A 23,316-nucleotide genomic window follows, 5' to 3' on the forward strand; every position below is an offset into this window, starting at 1 on the left:
CAACAGGATAAATATAATTCGAGGGCAACGAAATTAGATTTTTTAAAGTATAAATAATTGTCGCCATGAAGGTTGAGGGAGACTGGACATTTCCATTTTGGGAAATCTGTGTAAGTTCAGGTACCCCAAGGTCAAGTATAGCATAGGCTACATAATGAAATGCTTTTTACTCCATCAAACAGCATGCATTTGTCACCCCTTATTAGAGGGAATAATATGGGGGAGAAATTCAACTCATGCCATCAAATTTGAGCCAGAGAAATGCATGTGCAGTAATTATAGTTCTGATAAAAGTAGGTCTGTAGCTTTAAGAATAATCCTGTGTTGTAAGATCACATGATCTGTATAAACCAATGAGTTAGCAACATGGGGAGCCTCTGGGAGGGCATTCTTCTTTAGTTATAGAGTTAGATGCAGACATGTAGCTGTTGTTGCTGTCTTGTAAATAAAGTTCAATGTTTCACCAAGAAAAGTTGCTGGAAAATAACTCTATAACAAACTGGTGATGAAGATAAATCAGATCCAGTACTGTCCCTCACCCAGTAGTTGTGAGTATCTAGGATAAATAAAAAGAAAGGAAGATATACTTATCCAAGATGCCACAGTTTGGCAGAATCAATCCCTTTGAACCAGCCACAGGTGACTGGCCTCAATATATAGAACATCTTGCTTTCTATTTTCAAGCCAACAAAATCACAGGGGAGGAACAGAGGAGAGCAATTCTCCTGAGTATTTGTGGGAGCAAAACCTACAGTTTAATTCAAAGCTTGACAGCCCCCAGTGCCCCAGATTTGAAGACCTTCAGTGAATTAGACCTCATTAAGGACATTTCCAACCCAAGCCCTCAGATACAATGCAGTGTTTTAGGTTAAAATTCATGGAATAGAGCCCCGGGGAAGACCATTACTACCTACTTGGAAAAATTAAAGCAGCTAACGGAATATTGTGATTTTTGTGAAACCCTGAATGATATGCTCAGGGATCGTTTGGTTTGTGACATGCAAGGGATTGTTATTCAGTGAAGGTTGCTGGCTGAAGTGGATCTTGATTTTAAGAAAGCGTTAGAAATAGCACTTGCGATGGAAAGTGCTGTAAGGGATTCACAAATGATTCAGTTGGGCAGGATCGGTCAGCTGAAAGTGGTGCAAAAGCCAGGACTCAGCCGCGAAGCGGGAAATAGCCTCCGCTAACCGAAAATTTAAAGGAAACAGCTTAGCAGCAAATTCAAAAACTAATTTTTATTGACCTGGAAACAATCACTCTCCTAACGATTGGCAATTTAAAGAAATGGAGTGTTATTTTTATCACAAAGGGGGCACACATTGAAACATTGCAAAGCTAGACTAAAATGGGCTTCCAGACAAACAAACAAAGCCCAATGAAGTATATAGTGTGGAAGAGCCAGAAACAACCAATTCTGACATTTATTCCTTATTCAGCATGAAAGTTGGGAAGACAGAGCCAATTACTGTCACATTGCAAGTGAATGTTAAACCCTTAAAAATGGAAGTTGACACGGGTGCTTCTACCACTGTAGTAGGAGAACACGCTTTCAGATATTTAAATAAAGGTACTCAACAATTAAATTTGGAACAAACCTCTGCCAAGTTGAAAATGTACACGGGCGAAGAAATCCAGGTAAAAGGTATCACCAGAGTAACTTTATTACAGACACCAAATCGCACAACTATTAGTATTTGAAGGTGATGGACCATGCCTTCTAGGTCAAAACTGGTTGAGGGAAATTAATCTTGATTGGCCAGTGAGATTTCAAAAGGAAGCAAGAAGAGCTCCTGAGTTGGAAAAGGAAGAAGGTGATACTTCACCTTCTCCGAAAAGGGGAAGGTGAAGAAAAGTCAAGGGAACTAAAAAGCAACTCATGATTTGCATTGTAGTGAGCAACAATTTACTGTTGAAGAAGCAATATATGTAAGGAATTTCAGTGGAGGATCGAAGTGGGTACCTGGTAAAGTAAGCTCTATGACTGGATGATTGTCATACCACGTGGAAGTGGAGGGCCGGATCACCCATAAGCATATTCATCATTTAAGAAGAAGGGAGATACCCCAACAAAACCGGTAACCATCGCTGAACCTGTGGTTCCTGTTGATGTTGCTCAACCAAGGATAGGCATGCCTGATGTCACTGTCAGAGTGGAAGACACTGAACTATCTGTGCCTAATGAGGTACCTGATGTTAATGCAGTTCCAGAGAATGTGATTCCTGCCAAAGAATCGGAAGTATGAAGCTACGATGTTCCACACAGATCAGGAAACCACCTGAAAGACTGCACTTGTAATTTCATGACCTATATAAATATTATAATGTCATGAGATAAATATCCTTATAAATACAAAGTGGACAGAAAAGTTAAAGGGATAGGAATGTAGTAATTATAGTTCTGATAAAATAGGACTGTACCTTTAAGAATAATTCTGTGTTGTAAGATCTCATAATCTGTTTAAACCAATGAGTTAGCAGTGAGGGGAACCTCTAGGAGGGAGTTATTCTTTAGTTATGGAGTTTGATGCACACATGTAGCTGCTGCTGTCTTGTAAATAAAGTTCAATGTTTCCACCAAGAAAAGTTGCCTGAAAAATCAACTCTATAACACCAGGAATTGAAAATTGGGAGAGGGGAGATGTCACATTGATCCCCCTGTTGATGACCAAGGCCCACTTGATGCAATATCTAATGACTGAGCAGCCTGCCTGCCTTTTTGGTAAGGCATTCAATGCTCTAACAACGATCTGCATAAAAAGTCGCCCACCACCGCCTCTGCCACTCTTCTACTACCGCTACCCTTATCCCTTTGTTCTTTTGATGGTGCTCTTAAAGTTACTGAGTCATTGGCTGGTGGAAGTACTTACCTCATCAAAATTCTTAATAATTTTGAACACCTTGATCAGATCTTAATTTAATCTTCTTGGGTCTACTAAAAAGAGTCTCAATTTATTGAGTCTCTCCACAGAATGAAAGCTTTTAATTCCCAGTAGCACCTTAATGAATCTTTTGCGTGTCACCTTTGTGGTTGTTTCATGAATGTTTAATTTAGTCCCAATAAATTAAAGTGCCCCATGAAGAAATTCCCGAGTCTCAACAACATCTATCTTATTTACTACATTCCAGTTTTATTGAGGTTACAATTTTCCTACTTGAGGCAATGTAATGGTACAGCTTTCTCAAAAGCATTGCTGATCACACCATATTTATACCATTTTAATCTTTAATTTACAGATAGCATTGAAGCCAACATCGAGCGGGCAGCTTCAAATGTTGATGCAGCTAATGACCAGCTAGCAAAAGCAAATCAGCACCAGGTAAGCCTGTGTTTAAATCTTGGTAAAAGACTCTGAATTGGGCTGGCCTGGACTCCTGTCAATTTTTTCAAATCCTTCCTCTTTGGGTCCTCAGAGTAGGCCCACTTAAGATATCTTAAGCATAGGAGTACTGAGACCTGAAAAATGATTGTAGAAAATTGGACAAAGAATTGTGATTAAGCCATGACCTTAAGCAGACAAAGAGAATGTGAATGTATAATCCTGTGTCTGAATACATCCAACCATGTACAAGGCTATGGCAATAACAGCAATTTCAAAGTTCTTCTAAATATTGTCAATAATGTCAGTGGTAGTAATGCCAGTGTTGGTTTCTGCATCAATAACTTCCATTAAAACTAAGGATTCTTCTGAGCAGGGGTAACCCTAGCAATCTTATTGCACTCTTGGGGTAATTTTACCTTGGGATGAAGATGTAAAATGGATGCTATCGAGTTGACCATCCCTTATACCTTTGCTCATTTTTTTCTTTCCATTGACTACAGCTGAAAAGAAAATTGGGCATGATGTGTAATCAGTGGCCAACTTAATATCACTCATTTTTCCAAATTTAAAATGTCTCATGGTATCTGTCTCGTAACTTTTCCATTCCTGTACTCTTTGGTGTTTTTAATGATGTTATATTCCCTTCTATCAAAACTGGATGTAATAGCTTATTTTGTTGTGTTTGCAAACAATCTATAAGAATTCAGTGGAAAGACCCATTTTCAGTCCATGTTACAAGAATGTGTACATCCTCTCTTTTATCAGTCACTCACTCATCAGTACTCAATAGTTCTAATGATTCCTATAAAATATATAGATTCAAACCTGTTAAAAATAATGGTATAAAATGAAAAGCATTGTTTTTTTTTCAAAATACCATTGACTCTTGATATATGTGTATATTTTTCAATGATCAGTGTGTTGTGACAATAGCGATACATTATACAATGGAAAAGTGATACTGAAAAAGCAAGAAACATTTTTTAGAGCTTTGTGCATTTATCATTCCCTAACATTGTGGCATAGTAGTCAACGTGTACTCTATACTTGTTGACTGAATTGAGATAGATTTCTGCCCACGCCAGTGATGAGGAAATCTTCAGAAAGAAATTACGCTAGACCACATTAGAGCACTAGAATGCCACCATACTATTCTGAGATTGTTAACGCACTGTATGATCTTTGCTGAAATATTTCAAATTTTTTGTCTCCACTCAACAACTCACATTTATGCAGCAGCTTTAGCTTAGCAAAACTTAAAAAGCCGATAAAATTTGACACTGAGTCATATCAGAACACAGATAATCCAAAACATGGTCATAAAGGAAGAGACAGAGGTAGAGAGGCTTAGGGAGAGAATTACAGAGCTTGGGGTCGAGACAGCTGAATGTGCAACTGACATTGATGGGGTGAGGATATTGAGGGTGCTGAAGAGGTGAGAGTTGGAGAGTAACAAGAAGAATTTGTATTAAATCTTGTACCTCTAATGTAGTAAAACACCCAAGGCACTTCACAAATTGGCTATTAAACAAAATTTGACACTGAGCCACAAAAGGAGATATTAAGGCAGATGACCAAAAGCTTGACCAAAGACACAGGTTTTAAGGAGCATCCAAAAGGAGGGAGAGAGTTAGAGAGACAGAGGCATTTAGGCAGAGAATTCCAGAGGTTTGGGCCTTAGCTGCCAATAGCGGAGCAATTTGGGATATACAAGATGAGTGCAGGTACCTAGGAGAGTTGTGGGGCTGGAAGAGATTACAGAGACAGAGAAGGCCAAGGCTGTGGAGGGATTTGAAAACAAGAACTTTAAATTGAGGTAGATTATTGCAGAGTTGCGGGGCACGAGGAGGTTGCAGAGATAGGGGTGGGAAAGGCCTTGGAGGGATGGTCAATCATGGTGTCTTCCTTTGTCATGAAGGTGGCAACAGTGCAAATTTTAGACTTTTTTAATGAAATCAGTTCTATTCCTCATTTGGTTTTCCCCGGCTCCCACCACCAGTTTTGTTGGGTAGATTAGCATTAGTAGACCAAGGGCAGAATCTTCTGGCTGGCGTGCGGGTGGCAGAGTCCGCACGCCAGCGCTTAAAATGTCGCGCGCTGACATTGCGCGAGCGTCCTGACATCAGCGTATGGCATTGCGATATTTCGGTCGGCGGGCGCACTATGCAGCGGGACGCATGCCCGACATTAATTAAAGGCCTTGTTAAGGCCATTAACTCTCCAATTGACCAGGATTTTGAGGGGCCCGTGCGAACTTCGGGTCGGCGCACGGGCCCAACGGGCGGGCGGGTAAGTGATTTTTTTTACAAACCTCATCCAGTGGCGGGATGAGGTTTGATATCGGCTTTAAAAACTTTTAATAAAGTGTTTGTGTTCTTCACTAACATGTCCCATCTCGTGTGACATTTTCACATGAGGGGGACATGTTAATGATCTTTTAATTGTTCTATTTTTAGAGTTTCACAGAGTTTTAGCGATCTCCATGAGGCAGCACTTTGCCTCAGGGAGCAGTGCGCTCTTTTGTGCGCATGCTCGAAAGAGCGCGCTCTGGCAGTTGGGGAATTACCCCCCCACCCCCGCCCGCACAGGAAGCACATAGCGCTTCCCGTCGGGCGACACGCTGGCCTGCCCACTTAAAATGGCAGCGGGGCCCGTTTCGGGGGCGGCGATCAGCTCCCTGCCCACCGCCGAGTCGGTCGGGCCTGCCCGCCCATCAAGGGCAAAACTCAGCACCAAGTGAGACATTTTAAATTCATTCTTTGAAAAGTGTGAGCATTGATGTTAGTTGGAACATGATTTTTCCTTATATTGCAGGTCCAGTTAATGTTAATATCAGTGATCCTAGCTATTCAGCTGAAATTCAGAATAAAGCTTCATGTATTCTGTCCTGGCCAGATGGTTTAACCCTAACATGAAGAAACTACCCTGTATTATACCAGTGTTCCTTTTCTGTTTCTCACCCAGTCATCCTTGTAGTCACACTGAGTTAGGCTACCAATATCTGTATTTTGAGCCCTCTGAAATCTGGTTCAAGATTTTCCTTTTTGCTGGTGCAATGTTAGTGAGGTTAGCTTTGCATCGCTGTCCTGTGAACATCTTGAGGTTAGTCTTATGTGAAATGTTTTGAGAAAGACCAGACTATATAGTTGACTCTGCCAGAGGCTCCAGCATTGAAGGGTAGATCAAGGTGGAAAATCACTGATGCTGCAGGGCTCCAATGTAAAACTGGAACACACTGGCGAGTCCTGCTGATGGGGGTAGTGTGCCTGTTGACCTGTTATTGACTGTGTTCACTGGTGCAGATCATTTGATCCTTCAGCCACCTCTGCTGAGTCCTAACCAGTGCTGGATGCCAATAAGATGCTGAAGGGAATTTGTACAAAGTTCCTCAGAAGTTGATGGAAAATTTTGGCTCATGACATCACACTATCAGTACCGCCTTACTTGAAAATGCCCATCCAAGCACTTCTGGTATCTTTTGCAAGTGAAGTTGGAAGATGATTACAGCTGCAGAAGTTGTTGGGGGCCCAGTGGTTTGCTGCCTCACCCAGTGTTCTGCCGCAGCTGTCCGTGTGATACTGGAACGCAACTCAAGAGGAACATCCTGCCATTGGTGCCTTAACCCCTTGTGCCATCCAGTCACACCAAAGTTATGTTTACTGTCTCACAATTTGGAATAAACCTGGGATTATTCAAAGAGCTGCTTTGAAACCGGGGCACATTAGGATTGTTTTGTTTAAAGTTTGGAATTGTGCAGTTCTCAAACATGATGGAGTTACAGTTTGAAACTGGAATAGGACTGCACTCATGATCCGAAGCCCATAGTCATACTGAAGATGAGCTTTATGCTAAGAGACATTTTCTAACTGCTCAGCAGAGTACAAGAAGTCTGGTTCTATTGTGCCTGTGAAATGTAGTGAAGTATTTTCTGCTCCACTTCAGAAGTGGAGCAGAATCGTTTGGTTTAGAAATGTCACTTTCTTAGACCTAATGAAGCGTATTTTACCTGTGGGGAACAAGGGCAGAGGGGTAGGTAGGCCGTACAGTGACTGAACTCGTCAAGTGGTTGACTCCTGACAAGGTTTTTATGGCTGAGAGGTAATCACTAAACAGACATGACTTAACTTGCTGCATCGTACATGTGATTCCATATGTGAGATCGAATTATCTTGACTGTTAGAATTTAAAACTGATTCAAAGGAATCTGATGGTTCCTGCACAATCTCCCTCAAGAACCATCCAAATAATGAGTATCCTGTAAAAACTGAAACATTAGAAATAATCAGTATAATGTGATGTAGTAAAATAAGTTGGACATATATCTTATCATCAATGATGGAACAGCAATAATTTGAGCATCCTATGGTCACTGCATATAGCAAAATTGTAAATGTGCTCAAAAATGCATGCTTATTATATCATTGTATATGAAAAACAAAGCGGTTTTATTGTGGCGTACAAATTATTGCTGTTCCATCATTAATCATTTGGCATACATAATCCTCTTTAAAAACATAAATCTCTTGCCACTTTAAACTGTGCTTGTGCATCAAATGAAAAATCTTCAAACAGCTACATTTTTTGATTGCAGGTGAGCTTACTTTTTGGATTAGGTTTTACCGACATTTAACTATACATCATTGTTCACGCATTGAAGGGATGTTTTGTGTGTTTCTAGAAGAGAAATCCCAGTCGTGACTTCCTACAATGGGTGAAGAAAAGCTCTTATTTGGAACAATGCATTAATGGCTGAGCCCTCATTCTGAGATTGTGTCCCCCTCCCCCCACCTAAGTTCTAGACTCCCCAGGAAGGGAAACAATCCTCCAGCACCTACACTGGGTGAATGCTTTTAATATACTCAGTCTTTTTTTCCATGAGAAAGAAAATTGCGGGAACTGTATAATGGGCTGCCTTTGAGCTATTGCTCTTTTTGTACCCTCACCCAATTCTACCCCCATGACATAAATAATTTTAAGTGTGCTAACAATTAATCTGTGTGTGCCTCTCCCTTGGTTAAAGAAAGAAATAACTTTCATTCTTTTATCACCATTAACATTCCCAGGTTACCCCAAGAGAACCAAGGGAGTGCTTATGAAATATGTCCACTATTGTTGGGTAGGTAAACGTGGTAGCCAATTTATGCACAGGAAGGTCCCACAAGCAACTAGATAATCTATTTTGGCCATGTTGGCTGAGGGTTAATTGTTGGCCATTTCACCAGCAGAAAACCACTGCTCTTCTTTGAGCAGTACCATGGGACCATTTGCATCGCATGGTCAAAGGTAAAATCAGACCTTGGTTTAACACCTGAACTGAAAGACCTGACTGTGCTCTCAGTACTCACTCAATATTTCACTGAACTGTAAAAAGAAGATTTCTCATATGGTACTATCTTCTACGCAGTAGTAGAATTGAGCCAGGCCTGGAATGTGTTCTGGGAGATTACACGAGAAAATGGCGCCTTTGTATCCCTTAATATTACTTTTGACATTGTTACATTATGATATTGAGTCATGTCAGGCAGCATCACCCACAAGTGCCAGCCTTTAGGATACAACAGAGCAACAGTTTATTTTCCCCAATCTTGGACGATATTCTCCCAGTCCTCGGGCATTTGGGTGGCCTGCTCATCATAAATCTATTTTATACCAAATTTATAGAGGACAAATTTTTAACTTCTTCACCTGAATAGTAAGCTGGTAAATCAAATCGCCTGCCACCTTTTCATCCCTTTGAAATCTGTACACTATAAAAGGGATGGATTTTATAACAGATGGGTTAGGATATCACCTAGGCTGTGATGATGAAATTCTCTTCCTAAGTGCTTAAAAAAAGTTAATATTTTTAGTAACTAATTTTTTTTGCTGCCATTAACATTCATGGACTGCAATTCTAAAGGTATAAATATTTTTTTTAATGTATATTAAGCTCCCTGTGGTGCACTCCACAGATCTGTTGAGTGCAAGCAAGCCACTTACTTTTCTTTTGCTTGACATATGTTTAATAAAACAAGATATATTTGAAGACATTAAGGGTTTTGCACTTCAGCGCTCCTGGCACATGCTGCAAACGCATATCAAGAAACCATGTCCTTCCAGGCCCTGGTTTGCTGATCATTAATTTCAAAGGATATAAAAATTGTAGAATGTGATGTGGAATTTCCCTGTCAGTTGCTGCAGCACACTCTTTTGCACAACAAATGTTTCAGTCAAAGTAGCATGGATATTAAAGGCATTGAAGTAACTTCAATGTGATTCCCAAAATGTAACTGTGTGACACACACTTTATTTTCTTGCAAGATATTTTCATTCCTGATCCAAGCCCCTGCAATGAAACATTTGAAAAATAGAGACTTGCTACAATATTTTTTTGCATAAATAGCTTTCATTTATTTTATGGGCAGAATTTCCCCATCGGCGAGCAGGGGTGGGGCCTGCTCACCGACACATAAAATGATGCGCGGTGATGTCGGGCAGGTGTCCCGACATCACCGTGCGCCATTTAGATTGTCAGTTCAGCGGGAGCGCAGCCGACGCGGCTGCGTGCCTGCCGAACTGTGAAAGGCCATTAACAAAGTAATTAAAGCTGTTAAGGATGCTGCCCGTCCAATCTTAAGGTTGGCAGTTTCACATGAGTGGACATGTCCTTAAAAAAGTCTTTCAACTTTATTAAATTTTTCAGAAGTGCCTCAGGGAGATTTCCGTGCTGTTTCGCGTGCAAGCGCGAAAGAGCATAGGCCCTGACTCACGGAATCCCCCCGCCCACACAGGGTGTGCTCAGTGCTTCTGGGTGCACGTCATGCTGGGTGGGCCTTAATTGGCCCGCCCACATAAAATGGCAGCGCGCACCCAATCGGTGACGCCAATCGGGTTCATGCTCGCTCCCGCCCACCCCCACACATCCCCCACAACGGGGGAAAATTCTTCCCTTATGTCTTGCTACATAAATGCAAGGCTGTTTTTAATGTTGAGTGATTTCTTAACATGATACTACCAAATATGGACTTAAATGCTACCTAGGCATAAACTGTCCTGCCCTTTGTTTCTTATTGCGAACCTTCGGTGAAATACCAAGGATAGTAGTGCAGGACACCACCAAAGTTGAAACGAATGGGAGAAAAAGTGTATTAGTTCACGAAGCAGTACCTCAGTGATGGCAAATTGGCATTTACAGATAGTGAGAGGAATGGAAGGCTGAGGGAATTCAAGACTTTCTCACTTCGACATCTAAGAAAAGACATAAAGATAGTAGAAATTCTGAAATTCCAGATCTATTTTTATTATTAATTGACTTGTCTTGTTCTTTAGAGTGTATTATTTGTCGAGTATGTGATAAGCGACTGGTTGAACGTTGCCTGAATGCTATGGGGACAATTTTAACCTACCGGGCCTGGCGGGAAACCGCCAGATTTGAGTGCAACCTTTGCTTTACGCTTTGCCCAATTTTGCTCTCCATTGAGTTCAATGGAGCCGAATGTCAGGTGGCGTGTAAATCCGGCATGCCACGCAATCTGTTGCCCCGAGACCAGTTAGGTTAAAATGGCTCTATAAATGAAGCAGAATTAAAACAGAAATAAGTGGAACAGAGCAGTGACCAAACATTTACTTGCCTCGAGGAACTGAAGCCTTGAGATACAATGAATGACGAAGAAAACAAAGGTTTTATCCCTTCATTTTGCAGCTTTACTAAATGCTGACACTATTCAACTTCCGCAGATACTTAAACAATAATATTTATGTTGATGTAAAAGATCAATCAAGGTTAATTAATTTTGAAGTACATGAGTTTGATAAAATGAACCTCGACTCTGCACTTCCCTGATAGGTTAATAAACTTTCATGGCAGTTTTTTGCAATGTATTCAGTTTTATATTTTTAATTAAGATTGCAAATTATTTAGTGGCTTACAAGTCCCCGTGTATTGACTGGCTTTTCCTTCATTATCTTGGTACATGCAAGCCAACAAAATAGGAAAGAATAAAAATCCAGTTGAGAATTGACTTAAATGCCAACAGGCTTGAGTGTCTCTCGCCAGTAAACAGAGGTTACTTTTATTATTTCTGAAATGAGTATTAGAGCCCACCATTTACAAGGTTGATGTTGATGTGTGGTAGGATTGGCCGGATGTTGCAAGCTGATATTGTACAGCAATTTCAGCAGTGATTGTGTTCCCGCCTGTGGTGTAAACTTGTGGAAATTTACCGCTGATATTTTGGGCTGGATTTTCATGGAGTCGGGCTGACTCTGAGGCATTTAGAAATGGTGGGTGGGACTTGGATGCAGAACTCCTGGTCCTATTTCCAACACATTACATTTTTGCTGGCAGGGGGTCGGGTGCGAATCACACAGGCGGGTAACTCAAACTCTGGAGGGCCATTTTAAATTAGTGCAGAATTCAAACAGACCCTATTATGGCTTTTCTAAGGGCCTTAACCCACAGTGTGGGAGTCATGAATTGATTGAAGGTTGAATAAGGTGTGTTTAAGTGTCATGATCTGAAGTTTTTTTTAAAAATCCTCAGCTACTTCAAACATGAAAAAAACGGGCTGAAGCTATCAGTTAGAGTTTAAAAAAAAACTTTGATGGACTGCTCTGACTTACAAGCCAATTGGTATAGGCTAGAGAAAACCATTCCCACCTATTCCAGCGATTTCAATAGAATTCTTTGTTGACTTCCCAAGAGTGTCATTACAAATAATATCATTATGAATGCTTGGCTGAATTTTTTTTTTAAACTACAAAAGGACTTATCCGGGCAGGGCAACTGAGTTCACATTTTGATAGTTTTATGGGGCTGTTAAAGGATTTGTTTAAAGTGGTTGCTGAATAGAAATGCGTTTTTATAAGAGATTGAACACTCGAGGGGGTTTACAATCTTTGAATGCGTTTCATGAATGGGAGTTGTTTTCAGTATCAAGTGGTTGTGATTGGGAGCTGTATTAGATTATTAGAAGTTTTATTTCATCCCCCACATGGTTCCTGATGTCTGCCCATGGTGGATGCTGGGGGATTGGCTAAGGATGTGGCATGGGGATATGAGATGGCATGATGGGCACATGGGGATGGGCAGAGGGCATGAGTTAGCATAGATAGATGAGGTGACAGGGTTTGAGGGGTAAGGGATAGAGGACCTAACAGCTTCTAAAATAACTGGGATAAGGTACCAGAGAACCAAGGCGGGCCTTCTAACAAGCTGTCCCCGGCACTCTTCCCCATGTTCCCGTGGCCACCTATGATCTGCTTCTGGGGTCAGTAGGTCCAAAACTATCCCACCAACCCTCCCCCCCCCCCCCCCTCCCCCAACCCTCCCCCCATCTCCCCGGTGCGGAAATTGGCTGCAACTGAGCCCTTTAAAACAAAAGGGTAATTTCCCGACTCAAGCTACCTGCCTCAGTAGCGAAAATCTGGCCCATTGTCTCCACTTCTCTCCCCTTCTCTCATGACTGCATTGACTTAATGGATACAATTCAATATGGCCTGCCCACATCAAACAGCCATCCTTCTATGAAGTGAACCAGACCCGAGCTCAATACTTTCTTCAGCTGGAATTGCACGTGTTCCAGTAGGAAACGTCAATCAGAAGAGCAGAAGTTCCACAAATTTCCACCTTCGTAGCTCAGGGATAATGGGGATTGGTGTAGCTCGCCCATCACCATTTCATTTTGGATTAGCTAACTCAACATAGGCAGGGGAACAAGCTTTTGGACCATCCTATTTTGGCATAGTTCTATATCACGATGTATTAACCTGCTGAACCCACATAGCTCCATCCATCACTGTCTTCAATTAACAAGCAATCAACAGAACAGGTTTAATAAGATTTCCTTACAGCTTGTGCACATCAGGCCCCCACTGTTCTCTTCAAAGTCTGTCATAGCAATGACAACAAAGACTTGACCTGACTTTCGTGCTGTGTTGGTCTGTTAAAAATTTCATCCTTGTATTAGATATTGCCAGGTTTACCACCGTAGCTCATGTCCTCTACAATCGGGGCATACACTTACTACCCATTATCTCGTTATATAATAGCATAACTCAAGTGACTTAACATTAAAACCTCTTATTGTATGTAATAGCTTCTGTGATCTTGCACATCCTGTGTCTGCAGTATTCCCACCTTCTGGGGGGCACTTTCATGATCACTTGAATGACACAAGGCCAATCGTAATCTAAACTGGTTTATTTTATATAAAGGTCATCTCTGAACAGAGCAATGTTTTCAGGTAACTTCGAACTGTAGTCTATCACTTCTCATTACATCAAAAATAATGTAATTCACAAACTTAGCCCCTGATATGGGCCTATAGCTTCATGTTATTAATAGGTATTTACTGAGTTGACAGGTATTATTGATAGAAAAAAAATGAATTCTCTGTTTCAAAGCTCCGGCTTACTGCGGACTCAGTCTTCCAGAGAGATAAAGGCAACTTTGGCCCATTTTCCATCTCTTTTTGTTGAGGATTAGCTCATCACCCTTCCAATTAAAACAGCCACCAACCTCCTTGGTCTGGGTTCCATGACAACGTGGAATGAGCATGCACACACTGCCTGCCATATAAGACTCTCAGGCAGAAGCATAAGCAAAATACTGAGGATGCTGGAAATCTGAAATAAAAACAGAAAATGCTGGAAATAATCAGCAGGTCCGGCAGCATCTGTGGAGAGAGAGAGAAAGCTGATATTTTGGATTGATAATCTTTCATCAGAACTGGGAAAAATTAGAAATGTAATTGGTTTTAAGCAGGTGAAATGGGGAAGGGTGGAAAAGAGCAAAAGGCATTAGGAAAAATGTATAACTTTAAGTTTAATTTATATTTGTATTTGTGTGTTAAGAAAGGTGAAACGTGGTTCTAGAGTTTCTTTGTGAGCTAGGTACTGGGAAGTCTGGACACCCTGTTTGTATATATGTATTTTTAATGAGGTTTTACAACCCTTGAAGTGAAGAGGTAGGTTACAAAGGGGTTAGTAAGCTTAGTGAATTTAGAAACGTAAAGTAGAAAAAAAACTGCTGTTGCCTAGTGACAGAGGTCCAGGGGTACACAGAAAGACAGGGAAAGACAGAAGGGCAGATTAGTTAGTGTGTGCCTACCAGAGAGTGAAGGCAGAAGTTCTAAGCTCTCTAATAAGAAATCCTGCAAGGCTGTTGGGGAATTGAGTTTAGGGAACGCGTGTGTTTCCTTTGAAGTTAGAGGAAGAGAGCATTTGGATTTGTGTTTTTTCTTGGATCGGGGAGAGATACCAGCTGAGGGGAAAACATCTAGAGAATCTCGAGAGAAATCTGCTGGAGGAAAACTGTTTGCAACTGTGCAGGCCCAAGGAAGAAGCCATGGTGTTGTGATAGTGGTAAATCTTCCTTGGGATTTTATGTCTGTAAGGGTATTGCTGGGATAAAATAAGTAGTGTGAATTTAAATCATTTTCTGGGTTTGTATTGAAAATCTTTTTTGTCTGGAGTGATATAGTTCATTTTTCTTGTTTAATAAACATTTCATTCTTCGTGCTTAAAGCACACTGGCAGATTCTTGTGAATGTGTTCAGTAACTGACCTCCACAGTTTCTAACAAAAAAGCAAAGTTAGGATCTATCAAGCCAGGTTTCACCCTGGGATCTAACTTGTCCAGTATTAACATCAGCAGGGATCTTAACAAGAGGAAGGTCTGTGATAGGGTGCAAGACAGAAGAGATTAAATAACTAAAGAGTTAGTGGTGCAGGTCAAAGGGAGTGGTAACAGAAAAAGTAAAGAAGCAAAATATATGTCTAGAGGAGGTGTGAATGGCAACATGATGAATAGCTGCTGTTTGAAAACAAAAAAACAAGAGAGAAACAAGAGTAAGAGTGAAACATGCAAAGGAAAGGAAATAAAAGGGGGCAGTGATCATGTACTGAAACTGCTGAACTCTTCGTTGAGTCCAGAAGCTTGTAAAGTGCTTAATTGAAAGATCAAGTGTTGTTTCTCTCGCTTACACTGAGCTTCATTGGAACACTGCAGTAGACCAAGGACAGCTTGTGAGCAAGGTGAAAAATTAAAATGGAAGAAAACTCAGGATCGTACTTCCAACTGAGCAGAGATTTTCTGAAAAGTGTTCACCCAATCTGACGTTCCCTAATATAGGGCAGACCTCATTGTGAGCAGTGAATACTGTAAGATGTATACATAAATCTCTGTTTTACTCAGAAGGAGATTTTGAGGCCTTGGACAGTGAGGAGAGAAGAGGTAAAAGTGCAGAAGTTGCATCTCTTGTGCTTCTATAGAAAAGGTGCCATGGGAAGGGAACGGAGTGTTGGGGGTATTTGAAGAGTGGACCAGGGTGTTGCAGATGGAAGGGTCCCTTCAGAATGCTGAAAGGAGAGGGGAGGGGAAGATATGTTTATTGATGGCATCATGCTGGAGCTGGTGGAAATGGAGGATGATCCATTTGGGTGGAAGGTGAGGGCAAGAGGTATCCTACCATGGCTCTGAGAGGGAGGGGGAAGTTTGGGAAATGGAATAGACACAGCCGAACGCCCTGTCAGCCATGAGGTGGGGAGCTCTTGCTTGAGGAAAAAGGGCTGGCATGGAAGGTTGCATCATGTGAGAGAGATGTAGAAACTGGGAGGATAGAACAAAGTTCTTACAAGAAGGAAGATGTGAGGAAGTGTAGTTGAGGTAGCTGTGAGGATCAGTGGGCTTATAATGCATATTTGTTGATAGCCTATCACCAGAAATGAAGATACAGACATCAAAGAAAGAAGAGTCAAAGTTGGGCCATGTGAAGGTGAGAGAAGGTTGAAAATTGGAAGAAAAGTTGATTGTTATGGCAGGACAGATGGTAAACGCTATGCTGCTCAAATCCCCAAGGGAAACTTAAAACAACTGCCACAACTGTTTTGCAATTTTTATTTTTATTTCAAGATGTGTGCCTTGAATTCAGTAGTATAAGTCTTAGAGGATTTTTTACAAATCTAAATTAAACATTTATTAATAAAAGAAATAATTTTAAGCACATACATAGGTCTATGATTTACTACTGTGATAACTTCTAGCTCCCCTAATTAATCTGACTTGCAGTTACACCCCTGTAAAGGCAACAGTAAAAACAAAATAGATTTTAACAGACCCAGGCGAAGCACACAATACCCTTGGCAGGGATATTCATAACAAATTCTCTTAGCTTTGGGTCCTATAGGCAGTAGCTTGGTACATAGAGGCTGGAGGATTTTCACATTTGTTAGATCTTAGAATTCCTTCCTCTTACACATATATGTATCTTATGTATATATATTTTCCCCTTTGGGTACAAATGTCATTGTTTCAATATGTCTTTGGACTTTACATTTCTAATAATAAAAATCTTTTAAACTATCAGTTTTGCTAGTAAGCATTGAGAAAAAATAAACACACTGTTTGGCTTCGTCTGGCTAAGTGTAATACTTCACACTGTCTTTTGAAATTCAAATTACTCTGGTTTATCTAAAAAACCAAATTTTCCTTTACACCTCACACTCTAAAACTTCAGCCATATTTACTTATTTAGTATTTCAAACCTAGCTTCTCTTTTGACAGATAAAAGCTTTCCGACCAGCTGTCTTTAATTCAATTAAGTCTCTCTCTCTCTCTCACACACAGACTATCCAAATTCCACTATTCCTACTTTACAATAAATCCCAATAACATTGTGAAAATTATTATATTTTCATGATATTGATGAAGTTCCCCAGTTCAGGGTGAGAGCAGGAAAGGGCACCAATACAGTCATCAACATACAGGAAAACGAGATAAACCAGGGACCCTCTTAGGTGCCCATTTCATGTCTGTAAAATGGGCAGAACATGATCGATTTTCTAAATTAAATTGTCTACGGAGACATACACATTCTAGGAATTAATCAAGGTGTAGGGCTTTGATCTCAGCAAAAATTCAATTGTACATGATCAAAGCATTAACAGTTCTGTGAGAGCCTACTCATCAGTGTTCTGCGTATTAATTAAGCATCATTGTGTCTTTAATAATGGATGATTGACTGCTCCGGCTTCAAAGACTTCTGGACTGATTTAATACTGGAAAATCCATCCATAATTGTTGAGTTCACATGTTTAGCCAGAACTAAAGGACAAAGTGAGATTTGCTTTATCTATGTACAGCATAGCTACATCAAAGTCTCAGAGAGAGTCTTTGTCCAAAATCCATACTGCTTCATCAAATGGTGTAAGAATTTTTTTTTTAATTCTAGTTCTGTGCTTATATATATTTGAATCAAAAATAGGAAAAGTCTCTTAAACCCTGCCCATCTAGTCATCATGTGGTATACCCACTATTGACCCAGCCCCTAAATATGCAATCTCTAATCAAAACAATTAAAGAAACCGGCAACCTTTCAGGAAAAGCGCGAGAAACTTGCTTTCCTTGTTCTTGCTGTGGCTCGTTGTTTCTGCATATTGCTTAACCTGTAAATAAATCTGACCAAATTTAGCCTGAAATAAAAACAGAAAATGCTGGAAATGTTCAAGTCTGCCAGCATTTGTGGAGAGAGAAACAAAGTTAATGTTTTAGGTCATTGACCTTTCATCAGTACCTCAGAACCTGTTAATCCTGCTATGCTATTGCAGATGGCACAAATAAGGATGTAGGTTCCAGTTGATTTTCACAGCAAAAGGCATAGCTCCTCAAACGTGTTGGGATCTACACCATAATAGGTGACACTTGTCCAACCTGATAGGAAAGTCAGTCAGATTTTTGGGTGCATTCCCAAATGCATGACCAAAGATCTTGGGCAGAATCTCCCGGTCAGCGTGCGGGGGCGGGACTGCACGCCGATGTGTAAAATGAGGGGGGGGTGACATTGGGCGTGCGTCCCGACGTCACCCCGCGTCATTTAGATTTTCAGTTCAGCGGGTGCGCAGCCAGCCAAACTACCAAAGGCCTATTAAGGCCTGTTAATTGCCTCAGTGAGGTTGTTGTCAGGGCTGCCTGTCCAACCTTATGGTTGGTGGGCAGGCCGGGAGCCCAGGCGGGCTTCCAAAAAACCATGAAAGCTCATCCACGGGTGGGAAGAGGTTTCATGAGGGTTTCAGAAATGTTAATTAAGTTTTAACATTCAAGTAATCGACTTTGCCTCAGGGAGATCTGTGGGCTCTGTCGTGCATGCGCAAGAGAGTGCACAGACCTGCTCAGGGAATCTCCCCCCCCTCCCCATCCGCATAGGGAGCGCACAGCACTTCAGGGCAGACGTCAAGCTGGGCAGGCCTTAATTGGCCCACCCACGTAAAACGGCAGCACGCCCCCACCTGGGGGTGCCGATCGGGAACCCGCCCACCCGCAAACGTGCCCACACAACCCCCCAGACAGACAAAAAATTCTGCCCCATCTCCCTAAATGCATTACTTCAAACCTCTCTGGATTGAATTCCATTTTCCGCGTTCTTGCCCAACTGATTAGCCCATTGATATTTTCCAGGAACCTATAACTTTCTTCTTCACCATCAACCACATGGCTAATTTTTGTATCAGCTGTAAATTTCTTAATCATGCCCCCTGCATTTAAGTTTAAATTGTTGATATATGTCATGCAAAGCCAGGGCGATACAACTGAGGCCCTAACGAACCCCACTGGAAATCGCCTTTCAGTCACGAAAACACTCTTGACACCTGACTTATTATATCATTGCACAGTCCCAGTAATATCATATAAGAAAAATCTGCAGCAACTGCAAAAACAATACCTGAACTAAAACAAATGTAATTTAAACTTTCTCTGATTCATGTTCTGTTATTCTACACAAACAGTGCACTCAATTGAATTTGCGTCTGATTCAATTGACATACATAGGAAGGTAGTGAGACCATTCATTCCTTTAGGTATTTCATATGAGATCATCATCATCAGTGTCACATTTAATTTAACATTCACAGCGTCTCAAAGATATAAATGGATGTGTTAAAATTGTATAACCATCTAAATCCTCGAATGTTGAATTTGCTATGATGAGTTTAAATCTTAAAGCAGAAATGATGAGAACAACATTGTCAGTTCTGAGTAAGTCAAGATTTTGCATTGTTTTAATATTATGAATAGGACAGAGCAAACATTCAAACCCTCAGAAATCTCATTAATTTTATCACTGGGTGGTGGAAGTTAATTGTGATATCTTATTTGGTCAATGCAAAAATAATACCTACCAAGTATTTAGAGGTCATGCGGCGCAGTGGTAGTGTCCCTATCTCTGGGCCAGAAGCTCCAGGTTCAAGCTGCACTTCAGGGCTTGATGGCCATGGAAGGTGCATTCATAACATGGCTAAACAGGCGGATTATTAGCCTGTAAATCCTTCCAATACACCTGATGGAGGGTGGAAAGAGCAGGTCAGCCATACTACAGAAGACAACAGCAAACCACTGCAGTACTTTGCTAAGCATTATCATGGACCAATCCAATGATTTCCAATGCTCTCTTTAGGCATGGCATCTGAAGGAGGAGGAGGATCAAATAATCAATTGAATGCATAAATAGATGGATTTTTTTTTTGAAAAGGCCTTGATTGTTTGGCAATAGGACCTAGAAAAAATAGAAAGACCTGCATTTATACAGCATCTTTTATGACCTCTCAAAGTGCCTTACAATTAAGTACTTTTGAAGCACAGACACTATTATAATATGGTAAAAACAGCAGCTAATTTGAACACAGTCTTCCATACTTAGGGCAGAATTTTCTGCCTGTCGGGCAGCCGGGCCCGACCCAATCTCCGGCGGGCGGGAAGCTGATCCCTGCCGGAGAAGCGAGCCCTGCCGCCATTTTACAGCGTGACGCCCGGCGGGAAGCGGAATGCATTTCCTGTGCGGGCGAGGAGGGATTCCCCAAAAGCGAAAGTGTGCTCTTTCGCACATGCGCATGAAAGAGTGCACATCTCCCTGAGGCAAAGTGCTGCCTCAGGGAGATCGCTTACACTTTTAAATATATGAAAAATAGAAAAAAAAACTCCCTAACATGTCCCCCTCATGTGACAATGTCACATGAGATGGGACATGTTCATAATTTATATAATAAGTTTATTAAACTTTTTAAAACCCTACATGAAACCTCATCCCACCGGTGGATGAGGTTGCATGTTTTTTCTATTGCCCGCCGGGGCTCCTGGCCTGCCCGTCAACCTTAAGGTTGGACAGGCAGGTCCTTTAATTGTACATTTGATCCTGTCAATGGCCTCAATTGGCCATTGACAGGTCGGCGGGCCCGCAGCTGATTTTGCTGCGCCCCCGCCTTCCTGAAAATTTAAATGGGACGGGATGACGTTAGGGGTTCCACCCAAAGTTATCCCGCGTCATTTTCTGTGTCGGCGAGCGGGCACTGCCCCCTGCTCACCGACGGTAAAATTCTGCCCTTAGACTTAGTTCCTCTTGTTCCGTGTGAGACAACGGGCAGCAATGGGAAGGGGGAGGCGGTGGCATAGTGGTCTTGTCACCAGACTAGTATTCCAGTGACCCAGGGTAATGCTCTGGAGACCCAGGTTTGAATCCCACCACGGCAGATGGTGAAGTTTGAATTCAACAAAAATCTGGAATTAAAAGTCTGATGATGACCGTTGCTGATTGTTGTCAAAACCCATCTGGGTTCACTCATGTCCCTTAGGGGAGGAAATCTGCCATTCTTACCTGGCCTGGCCTACATGTGACTCCAGACCCATGGCAATGTGGTTGACTCTTAAATGCCCTCTGAACAAGGGCAATTAGGGATGGGCAATAAATGCAGTGACACCCACATCCTATGAATAATTGGATCAAAAAAATAGATTTAAAAAGCCCTGGCTCGTTGCAATTTCTTTCGCTCCACTCTTGGTGTTCCAGAGTGGTTCCTGCTTAACTGCACTGCGCCAGGTCTCCTTTGACCAGCCCAGTCTTTGTTTTTCATCTGCTGGTGTCCATTCCATTGTCACTGTAGCAGGGCATACGTCCGGGAGGTGCAATATGTCACAACGTCCCGCAGGTGCTTCTGACCAGTTTTCTGTAGCAGTTCTTCGTTGATGATTAACCGCACCGTGATAACCTGCTTTGGCGGTCTTGGCTTTCAACACCAGGAAGTCACGCCTTAAAAAAAAAATCTACAATGTTGTCAGTAGTGTCTGGAATTTTCTGTGTGTGTGCGCTCTGATACTCGCCCAAACTGCATGCAAATCAGATATGCGACCTAAAAGATAGTGCAGTTTTTCTGGTGTGATTTACATCCATAAGTTTTAAAAAAAGGCCAAGTCACTGCAGTCTATTGATCCTTCCACCCAAGCGCATTTCCTCTGGACAATACCAACCCCTTTCCCGCATTACCCATCCTTAAATGCGAGTTTTTTATGATTGGACTCAACAGGAAGGAAAGTCCTTTTCTTTTTTTTGCAATGTTTTGAGAATTATTTTTATTATTCATAGTCACTGACATAGGCATTATATTTGTTAGTTCTGTAATTGGATTGTTACATCATCAGCATAAGTCACATTAGAAATGGAAAGGCTTCCCTGTTTTCAGTTTCTTAAACATTTGTGCCTAATGTGCAAAAATGATGATTAAATGAGACGGAACTTTAATGTTCATACTTAAAGAAGAAAGGTACAATGTGATTCAGCACTTTGCTTGGGCTTTGATTGTTTCCACTGATTCAGGCTGATTTATACCCATTCAGACGTACTCTACTGAGATTTGCAGGAAATCTGAGTGCTGTGTGACACTGGCAGAATGGGCACATTTTTGACTCTATCTACTGGATTTCTCCAGTGAGGGACACTCCCAGGACCAGGTCTATTCACCATTTTTAGGAGATAATTATAGCACACATGTTTTGTTTTAATTTTCACTGCAAATATGAAAACAGCAATTGCTCATGGAACCGATTTAATTAATTGCACTGTGATTTAAAAAAAAATATTTACCCAGCTGTTATGGGAAAGAGAAATGCTAAGGAGCCAAAAAATGGAGAGGCTCAATAAGGTGGTATTGTTCTCCTTAGAACAGGGAAGATTAAGGGGAGAGGCATTCAAAATTGTGAAGGGTCTGGATAGAGTAAATAAAGAAACATTTTCCACTGGCATAAGGGTTGAAAAACAGAGGACACAGATTTAAGGCAATTGACAAAAGAACCAGAGGTGAGATGAGGAATTTTTATTTTAAGCAGCGAGTGGCAGAGCAGTCTCAAAGGGCTGAATGGCCTACTTCTGCTCCTATTTAGTATGTTCGAGCCATTAAAGTCTTCAAAGCATCACATGAAAGGCTGGAGGAAGCAAAATCAGTGATAACTATCAAATGGGAATTGGATAAATACTTAAATTGGGAATACTGGAGGCTGGAATGTTGAGTTGGGTCCATGATCAGACCGGCCATGATCTTATTGAATGGTGAAGCAGGCTCGAGGGACCAAATAGCCTACTCCTGCTCCTAATTTATGTTCGTATGAATGGGAGAAAATTGTACAGCTGTGGGGAAAGAGCTGGGAATGAGACCAATTTTATATCTCTTTCGAAGAGTAAGCAATCGCATAATGGACTGAAAGGCCTCCTTATGTGCTTATGACAATTCTTAAAATCTACCTCTTTGATCAATCTTTTGTCCCCTTTGTGGCTCAGTGTCATACTTTGTTTTATAATGATCCTGTGAAGCAGTTTGGGATTATGTTAAAGGTGCTATATAATTGTAAGATTCAATTAAAGAACGATTGTTACTTGGGTTATTAAAAATGCTTTTACTGAGCTATCAGCCTCGAGTCAGCTAGAGTGAGACAATTAAATAAATCTTGATTTCCATGCAGTGCAGATGGAGAGAGGAAGAAGAGTGCGTCGGATAATACATTTTGTGCCTTAAAAGGAGCAAACAACGAAGCTCAAAATAATTCATGGGCAAGTGCAGATTTTCTTTTTCCCAGATATGCCCTCAGTGTATGTGCTTTCTTATTTTCTCCTGAAATATTTTCTCTTCAGTTTCCTTTAGTTAACACGCAATAAAATCAAAGAATGTAGCGTCAGCAAAGTACTGTAATCGGACT

The 23,316-nt window shown here is 41.2% G+C and overlaps 1 protein-coding gene across 2 annotated transcripts in view; it reads left to right on the forward strand.

Moving 5' to 3' along the window:
• The window catches only part of tsnare1 (T-SNARE Domain Containing 1), an 875,956-nt gene that overhangs the window by 730,761 nt on the left and 121,879 nt on the right, over positions 1 to 23,316 (forward strand). For both annotated transcript variants that reach the window (XM_078540971.1, XM_078540972.1), the window contains exon 10: positions 3,238 to 3,320. In XM_078540971.1, coding sequence (XP_078397097.1) covers positions 3,238 to 3,320 — 83 coding nt within the window. The remainder of the gene's footprint in view (positions 1 to 3,237; positions 3,321 to 23,316) is intronic.

Source organism: Cetorhinus maximus, chromosome 4 (assembly GCF_964194155.1).
Source record: "Cetorhinus maximus chromosome 4, sCetMax3.hap1.1, whole genome shotgun sequence".
Lineage (NCBI taxonomy): Eukaryota > Metazoa > Chordata > Chondrichthyes > Lamniformes > Cetorhinidae > Cetorhinus > Cetorhinus maximus.